Raw genomic sequence first — 9,915 nt, forward strand, 5'->3', positions numbered from 1 at the left:
CACCAATTATTGCGCCCATTGACACCAAATTTTACCCTCCGTTTTGTTGTTTATTCGTTTTGAAAATTCCAAATAAGTTGGACAGACGTTGTGCAAGTTTTGAAAAACTGCCTACACCGATACCATGATTTCACTACTGTTAGTGTATTCATAAGTGAATCATATTACAGCTCCCTATAAGTACTGGACGTAGGTTATGCTTTGTAAACAGCGTTTTCTTCCAAGACATCCAAGCCCGCCATCTTTAGCTCAGTTTTGCAAGTATAGTTTTCCCATTATCCCGGCCCTGGAGTTACGTTAACCTAAGGAAGTTCCGGTTGATGATAACGGCTGTCAGACCGCCGTCAGTGTCGTGATTAGTGTGAAGCTTATTATTGCGTTATAATTTTGATTTAGAATGGCTTATGTTAGGATCAATGTAACTAATTTCAATTGTTGCATGCCCACATTAAAGAGACATCTGAACACGATCTATGTGATATTAAAAGCACTTAACCGTAAGCAACTAAAAATCGTTTTGTAAAACTGAAAAATATTGACCAGCATCTTTCGCAAACGGAAAACTTTAAAGCATTGAAAAAATTTGTCACACTTAAAAAAGGAAATCAAATTTCTATGTCGACGCACATAACCTTTAATTAGTAATAAATCGGTCCAACTATCCCCGCTAATAATCTTTAAATCGATCGGTGGAAGCTTAGCTCAGTGCTGTACTTGGGATACATTAAAAATATTCTAGCATGATGAAGGCTATTTTGATAATTTGAATTCATATTAATTTCCTTTTCAACACAAGCGTTTAAAAATACCTATAGACCGCCAATTATTTTTCAAAATCGGAAAAATAAAGTGGACTTCTACTATTATATTCACAACCCAACATTTGTATGGAATAGAGAGCTGCAAAATGAAAATATTAACCTCCAACTCCTTCCAACTCCAAGGCAATACACAACAATGACTCCAATTCCTCCCAATGCCATAATCAAAAGTTTCAACTCCGCAGAACTCCGCCAAGCGAAATGTAAAACTCCTCCCAACTCCTTCCATGAAAATTAAAATTTCTTAAACTCCTCCCAACTCCTTCCATGAAAAATAAAATTTCTTAAACTCCTTCCAATTCCTTCCATGAAAACTTCACGAATAAAGAAATACTAACACTAGAGTCCATTCTGTTATTAGTTGTGCCTGCCAATATGCCTACTGCCTTACTTAAATATGCCTCAAAGCTAGAAAGGAGACTCTTGTCAATGGGTTTAAGAGAAATGGAAAGCGCCTGCGGCCCCATTGTGTGAGAGACACACTGAGAGGACGTGTCACGTTGGGTTACGGGTGAAAAAAGAATTTCGTACGAAGCATGTGAAGACAAACAACGCTAAAGTCCGCTTTTAAATTGGAGCAATACCACTTACCAGACTTAAGTTTTCCAACTCCGTAGATTTCCATGATTTAAGATAATTTTCCATTGCCACCCAACTCCGCAATTATAATTATCATTATTCCCATTGCCTCCCAACTCCGCACCCGAAAACTTCCACTGCCACCCAACTCCAATTTTATCTCAGAAAAACATTTCCAACTCCTGGAGTTCCCATCGCTTAAACGCGGAACCCAGCGGGTTTCGGAGTTCTTCCACGGAGTTGCAGCTCTCTAGACTATGGAACAACTTGTTTCCTTCCGCGTTCTTTTCTCCCAAACCTTTCCTCATTGGCTACCAGACTACCAATTATTTCCGTTTGCTTCGCCCGCTTATTAAAAATTACTTTCGCGCCAAAATCATTCCTCTGGTTTAGTTCACAAATTCGCCGCTGCGTTTCGCATATACCCTTTTCTCTTCAGTGCTAGGAGACAATGCTGATGCACGGCGATGTTATATAGTCCAGTACTTCTAGGGAGCTGTAATATGATCCACTTCTGGTGTATTTTAATGATTATTTAGGTTAATTTAAACGTAAAATAGTAAAAATGAGGATGGACGAACAACGGCTCGTCTTTTTAATCTTAATTAAGTAGTTATTAGAATTTTTATCCAAAAAATTTATATTTTTGGTCTAATTTCACGTTAATTCATTTGATATATCTTCAAGCGTGCTAAATAGTGTTCATTTAGAGTATAAAACAAGTTTAAATTAATAATTTTCTTTAATTGCAATGTTTAGTATAGTTCATTTTATTTTTACTTTATATTTACTGTTCGAATTTCGCACCTTTTCATAAATTAATAGGTTTATGCAGTTTCGTGTTCCCACTTAAAAAATGCCTTTTTTAGGTTAATTTCAGGTTTTTTGTAACTAAATTTAAGTTGTAGGCAAGAGGGTAGTTTAGTTAGCTTTATTAGTTTCTGAAACGGATTTAAGTAACCTAATTTAATTGCGACGTTTATTGGGAGTTTTCGCATTTTTAAATTTTACCCCACAATTTTCTGCCGAAGCTCACTATTTGACCCCGAAAAGCCAAAGCCGAAAGTCGTTAAAATGTTTTAGCAGACGACGCATAGGAGGATTCCCACTATTTTAGAATTTGGGGTAATTCAGTAAAAGTTGAGCAAAAACAAATTTAGCTTTAGATAGTGTTTCTCTAAAAGTGTTCCTAAAGTCACCTAACCAGACATGACCTAACTTCATATCAGCCCTGCCCCTGACTGGTAAGTAAGAATGTATATTAGTGACACTAAGTCTTTGTTTATGGCCATATTTTTATTATTATTAAAATGTTTCGTATGTTATCTTAACAGGAAGACTGTACAAAGAGTGATGGATTTGGTTAAAGAATGTCGTGTTATGGTCGAACGTTTAAGTTGGTAAGTGATGAATATAATGCAACTTGGATGTCAACAAGGCATGTAACGGATCTAAACCTTAACCTATAGCCTTCCCTCCTTTTCCAATATATTACTAAAGTGGATATGTTTTAACCCCTAAATATTGCTACTTTTTCCAAATTATTGCTAATTAGCTTGTTTAAACAATAGTGTTAATTTAGTTTCATTTTACCCCCAAAAGACTGCAAATAGCGTGGGTGACGTCACACTAAGGTTTCTGAGATAGCTCTTGGACAAAATTGCAGCGTTAATTAAAACAATTTTTTTGAACTATAAGCTTTGCCATTTCTTAGCTTTTTAAAGCTAAAGGTACAATGTATTGGAAAACGTTTCTTGTTATGTGTTATTTTTTGATTTACACTCATTTTGGAAAATTATTTCATTTTAGGGAAGATTTACAATCTCACCAACTCTCTTTACAAAATTCCGAAATGAGTTTAGTAAATCTTCAAAGGGTGGCGATGAAAGAGGTATTTTGCGAAATTATTGCAATATTGCATGTTTTACGCAAACTGTAAGTTATTGAAACTTTGTTTTTAGGAAATGAAAGATGAGGAAAATTGTATCTACGATCACTTAAGCAAAGATGATCTTATCCATGTAGTGAAAGCAAGGGATGATCGAGTCAGGACACTGGAAGCCGAGGTATTTTTCAAAGCATAGGGGAGCTTTTTTTAGTAGTGTGAAATTAAGCGCAAAAATATGAGACCCTTTTGGGATCATAGCCAATTTTACATGCACAGGATTAAATTGTCATATCTGTCCTCTTAATTAAAGGTTCTGTAAAGTAGTCTTTCCTTCTAGCAAACGCGGCGGGGGAGGGGGACTCGGACTCTCGGGGGTGACGAATGAGGGGGTCTAGTGACTTTTTAAAAACAAAATTCAACGGTCCGCCAACAACTTAACAGTCCCTTTAAAGTAGCACCAAACTCTATGGGTCGGTGAATAATTATGGTTATTGGTGAAAACACCAATCACGATTGACTCTAATCTAAGGTTTGGGAACGCATCCGTTGTTATTAACCAAGAGACTGATCCCCCTTCTTCTGTGTCATTGGTTTCCCCTTTTTCTCGCTTGCCCCTTCAAAATACGTTCAGCCAAAGAAAGTCCAAAGATTGTTTTGTAATGGAATCTCATTTTTTTTAGTGTAATGTTTTAATTTCAAACTTGGAAAAAGAGAGAGTGAAAACAACATTAATGATAAATAAGAAAATAGACGAAATTAAAAGACTTAATAGGGTCATTAAAGACTTGGAAAAGAGAGTGAAAGATCTGATGGTATGCAAGATCCTTCATTTTCATAGTCAATTAGAAAGAGAACTACTTAAAGAATGAAAGTTATTGTTAATTGTTTTAAAAATAGGAGAAAAGTGGAATACTTCTATTAGCTAACGATGAATTAGTGAAAACTGAACCTGTTGAAAATGATTTTGGAAATAATGGCCAGGAGTTAACCCTTCCAATTGCGATGCACAATGTCCAAGGCATTTTGTGTAAAGAAAATATTAGTCAAGAATCACATGTTTCCGAGGTTGGCAATACAAACACCAAAAATAAAATTACCTTGGAAAAAACTGAAAATATGGGGCTTATAACGCGAAATACGAATCCGTGTCTCCCTAAACCGAACTACAGTGACAGTTTGCCTCTATGTGCGCCTTCACCTAACCTTCAGATCGAAAACAAAATTGAAATGCCTCCTGACACAACGACGGAAAGCGATTCGCCACGAGAACCTCTTGAAAACAATATTAACATTAATGATTCTTATCGTAAATCGCAAAGTGTCTTGACACAGTTAGAAATTGAGGATAATACAAATCGGTCGCAGAAATTTCGTGTTCCTGAATTGAATGTTGAAACCGAGAAACATTTGCATCTTTCTCTCGACGCAAATGTCGAAAGCGATTCACTAGAATTAGGCGTAGAAAACGATCTTGATGATAGCCAATGCAGAATCGCCTTGACAGATGCAAAGAAAACTGATAATAGACAACATCAAGCTATGGAACTGTTTGTAGATCCGAGCTCATTGAGTGTGCCAGTGTATGTTCCTAAACAAGAACTTAGCCCAAATGAACTATCAGAATTGACTTCCGTCTCTATGGAAAGCGATTTACCCGAAGTTCCAATTGAAGTTGAAAATAATAGTTTGGTTTCCAACTCGGAGACATTTGAAGATGTCGCTCCGAAGATTCCAGAAGGTAAATCCTCATCGCCTCGTTCGGGAATTGCACGTAAGTCATTTTATACTTTTATAGTGTTGAGTACCTAGATTGAGAAGTCATATTTCTAAGCAACTATTTCCGCCTTCTCGGTATTAAGTCTAATTTTGAAGGCTACACAGCCAAAAAAATTTATTTATATCCTATGTGTAACATATTTAAATGTGTTGGACAAAACGTTCACGCTTTTTATGTTATTTTTAGGATTATACATAACGTATACTATATTTGAATTGTAGCACTTAACGACCTTTCAGCCTCTTGAATAATGAAATTTTCCCAAGGGTCTTCATTCCTTTCTTATCATCGCTGGTACATACTTATTTCAGCCAAAAATACTTTGACAATAGAGTGGGTGCGATGACGAATTAAAGAGGTAACTTGTCATCATGCAGCGTCACCTGGTATTTGATTCCCTGAAAACCCGTTAAATATTTTGAGAGCAAAGAAAAGTTTGAAATACGACCGTTCGATGATATACGTCGTTTTTTATATTTTATACATTTTCTGTGGGGAAAGTCAAGGAGAAACGTACAACCGGGTTCAAATATTAAACTGATCATAAAAGAGGGCGTACAACGTCATATTTGAAAAGGGTAACGAAGAAAAATGCTTGAAATGTGATCAGGCGCAAGTGTCATTTAATCGCGCATAAACGCATTCATGGCGGTGAAAACCGCTTCAAATATGATCAGTGCTACTATGGGTGGCTATAACTTTTTTTCCTCGGTAAACATACTTAATCAACGCTGCTTTTTACCCCTCCGAGTGACATGTATCATTGAGAGTTACTGTCTGGGACGTTTCTGTGCCTGTCTTTTGTTACAATAGAGCGCGTTCGCAGGTAGCATATGGAAGTAAACGTGTTCCCGTTTTCCAATAATCAGGGGAAATTGTATTTCACTATGTCATAATACTTTTCTTCTTGAGTACCAATCCACACTATTCCTTCATCTGCCTAATCTCTCGTACATTCCACATAAACCAAATCTGTTGCATTGGCTTCTGGCGTACATCTATTCCGTATCTTTGAGATTAGCTTCTACTTCATTGGCATCGTTAGATTTAACGAGGAACGTCTAGCCTCCAAGGGCGGGCTTACACAAAATGTACCCAGAATTTCGCTATTCATCTTCAAATGATTGCCTGCACCTCCATTATTATCGTTAGGGGTAACATTACTTGAACTGTCTAAACTCCACGTTGCGGGACTTGCGCATCTGTTCTTATCCTGTTCGTTAATGATTCATAACAATTATGAACCTCCTATATTTTAATTAAACCAGTCCTACATTCTTCAACATTAGTTTCATCATTCAGTAAGCTCTAATGAACCACCTTAAAACTATTGAATGAAAATTAATTCGAGAGCAAAGGAAAGTTAAAAGTACAACCTTTCTGGTTTCGAGCCAAGGTTTTTTCCCCATTTAAGATGATCTTCATCCCCTTTTTGTTGATATGATCGTTCACTCATCGGCTAACGTCTTTGATCAACACACCTTTTTACCTCTCCGAGTGACGATGACGTCGCGGAGAGGTTTTACACTGGACGTATCTGTGTGTCTGTCTGTCTGTGTGTGTGTGTCTGTGTGTGTGTCTGTGTGTGTTTCTGTCACCGCGTTCGCAGTTGGCAAGTCGGAGCAAACGTGTTCGCAATTTCCGGACCGCGTTCGCAGTACACAGAAATTCCGAAAAACTTTATCTATCTTATTTAACGCCAATCATTGACTAGTCGTTACGCCTTCATCTGCTGACTAACCGCCGATTCTTTCACTCAACACCCTCTGTATTTATTGGCTTCTAACAACAACACAATGCGCTAGTCTTTCGTGTATACCACATACACACCAATCTATCCTTATTGGCTTCTAACAACCACCATCTCCTGGGCTTCCGTCTATACCACATAGACACCAATCTGCAACATTGGCTTCTAACACCACCATCTACTGGTCTTTCGTCTATACCAAATAGACACCAATCTGTAACATTGGCTTCTACTCCATCATCGTCGTTAGGCTTAAGATGTACGCGGCGAGCGGCTAGGGTTACGAGAAACGTCTAGCCTCCCTAAGGTGGGATCGCCACCAAAGGTTCACGCAATTGCGCATTTTCTTACCACTTAATGTGAATCAATCGCCTTGTATACCCTAAATTTACAAAAGTTCTGATATAGGTGTTCCCTAGAGGTATAACGTTAAAGATAGCTATGTTTAAATTTATTTTAGGAATTAAGTTTCTTAAACCGACTTAACTATAATTAACGTAAAATACTGACGATTAAAATAATTAATATCAGTTATATTTAATTAATTATTTAAGATAAACTTCTTTCTATGTAATGACACAAGTGAGAGTTTATATAGAACGAATAATGAAGATTGCATCCGAATCGAAACACTACACGCTTATCAAAGTTAACAATAAGCGAGTAGGATGATAAGATCTCTTACAAAACGATAACATTTCCTTTTTGCAGAATATTAAATGGAAATATTTTAAATAATTTTCGGCATTACGATTCTTTTAGTAGTTGCGTAGCTATAAAGCTCTGTTTCATCTCAATATTCCAAGAACATCTTTTATATTAACATTTCAAATTTGGTGTTTACTTTTTAATTCAGCTTTACTACATTTATATATAGTGTAAACACAACTTTTAACTACACTACTTAATATGGGTTTTAATACTTCCGCTCTCTATAAGTGTTGAAGCTTTTGGGGCTATGAAATAAGATACCCTAGATTTAAACCAGAATTGACCTTGTTTCGTGTCCTCTTACAAGAGGTTTTAACTGTTCAGAGTGAGCCGAAAGTTAAATACACACTTAAGTGATAGATATTAGGTCCTCATTAGAATTATGAGGATACACAGGGAAATGTTAAACGATTAAACCTTTACAAATGACCTTCGCAATATCCCGCCAATTTAAACTACGTATTTCCGGTTTTTCTCACTGGCTGGTGGACCTGTGTTTAGATTAGAAAGTAAATTCGTCTCGGCTCGGAGAGGTAATATTTTGGTTTTCCCAACTTGTTTCTCTGTAACACCGCGTTTTCGTACGCACTACCTTTTTTATGAAGTTCGCTTGAATGTTATTGTATTTTGATACTAAATTATAAATGATGTTTGTGGTTTTTATATTTTCTGTAGGGAAAGTCAAGAAGAAACGTACCACAGGGTTCAAATATTCAACTGATTATAAAAAGGGCCTAAAACGTCGCATTAGAAAGAGTAAAGAACGAAAACGCTTCAAATGTGATCAGTGTGACTATTCATGCAAGTATAAGTTTGATTTGATCAAACATCAACGCATTCATAGCGGTGACAAACCGTTCAAATGTGATCAGTGCGATTATGCAAGCGCGCAGAAGAGTTCTCTGAACATTCATCAACGCATTCACAGTGGTGAAAAACCTTTTAAATGTGATCAGTGTGACTATTCATGCAAGTATAAGTTTGATTTGATCAAACATCAACGCATTCATAGCGGTGACAAACCGTTCAAATGTGATCAGTGTGACTATGGATTCACGCTGAAGAGTTCTCTGAACATTCATCAACGCATTCACAGTGGTGAAAAACCTTTTAAATGTGATCAGTGTGACTTTGCAAGTACGTGGAAGTGCGGTTTGACAGTACATCAACGCATTCACAGCGGTGAAAAACCCTTCAAATGTGCTCGGTGTGACTATAAATGTACACAGAAGATTAGTTTGATCGCACATCAACGCATTCACAGTGGTGGAAAACCCTTCAAATGTGATCAGTGTGACTATGCAAGCACGCAGAAGAGTAATATGACAAAACATAAACGTATAAGACACATGTATGAGTAGATTGATATACATTTTAAATGTGTTGGACAAAAACCTTAGTTCATCCTCTTCTTTAATGAATGGGCCAAAACTGTGTCGCCATTTTCAGAATTAATTTGAATTGAACTGAGTCCTATATAACAACTTAACAATAATGTTACTTTTCATAGTTAAAGGGATATAATTGCATTTGGCATTTTTTTTCCTTTTTCTTTCCCAACAATTTAAAAAATACAAAATATATACTAAATACATGTATATACACTTTTTGAAAATACAATTTTTGTTAATTGAGTGTTTTCTAGATTTAAGACAAAATCTTACTTTTGAAAATAGTAATATGTTGTGCAAATGAAAAGTTAATTCATTAAAATAGATACAACTACCAGCAAGTGCCTAGGAATATTTTAAGAAATACTCGGCGACCAACGAGGTGGGGTATTTTGAAATATAGGAGCTTCTAAATGTTAACTATTCGCCGATGTTAGGGTAAACTCTAAACTATTCGCCGATGTTAGGGTAAACTCTAAACTATTCGCCGATGTTAGGGTAAACTCTAAACTATTCGCCGATGTTAGGGTAAACTCTAAACTATTCGCCGATGTTAGGGTAAACTCTAAACTATTCGCCGATGTTAGGGTAAACTCTAAACTATTCGCCGCCGATGTTAGGGTAAACTATTCGGGGGAGGGGTGGGGTGGAATTTCAGTGTCAACAAGAACCAGGCTAAAATTCCAGTTGAGAAACGAACAACGTGTGTTCACGTTTGTAGCTTATTGATAAAGACCTAATCACGTGGTGTTATGCCATCGATCGTTAAAGAATGCACTTGATTTCAGCATTCAAAATCGTTGGCTTAACAAATATTGATGTGTCGAGAAATTTATGTTGTTGAAGACACGAGGGGCCAGTCACTCAGCTCAATCAGTGTTCCTTTGGACACAAAGACTAAGCAGAGAGAATTTAGAATAGGAGTGGAAGGCCCTTTGACTCTATTAAACGTGATGACGCCCAAGATGTCGCGTTGAACTTTTTGGGGTAGGCGAGTT

General features: G+C 36.7%; 1 protein-coding gene across 5 annotated transcripts in view; it reads left to right on the forward strand.

Moving 5' to 3' along the window:
* LOC149679383 (uncharacterized) overlaps positions 1 to 9,258 on the forward strand; it is a 49,821-nt gene extending 40,563 nt beyond the window's left edge. For 2 of the 5 annotated variants that reach the window (XM_089835079.1, XM_089835078.1), the window contains exon 7: positions 8,202 to 9,258. In XM_089835079.1, coding sequence (XP_089691205.1) covers positions 8,202 to 8,887 — 686 coding nt within the window. In that variant the 3' untranslated portion in view covers positions 8,888 to 9,258. Of the gene's footprint in view, positions 1 to 2,451; positions 2,645 to 2,734; positions 2,801 to 3,002; positions 3,131 to 3,209; positions 3,292 to 3,361; positions 3,467 to 3,968; positions 4,101 to 4,185; positions 5,060 to 8,201 lie in introns of those variants that run through there. The other 3 variants (XM_089835080.1, XM_089835077.1, XM_089835076.1) reach the window with 3 other exon arrangements.
* Positions 9,259 to 9,915: the final 657 nt, after the last annotated feature.

This window comes from Phalangium opilio, unplaced genomic scaffold (genome assembly GCF_054372755.1).
Source record: "Phalangium opilio isolate 3A_F unplaced genomic scaffold, DU_Popi_V2 ptg000041l_1, whole genome shotgun sequence".
NCBI lineage: Eukaryota > Metazoa > Arthropoda > Arachnida > Opiliones > Phalangiidae > Phalangium > Phalangium opilio.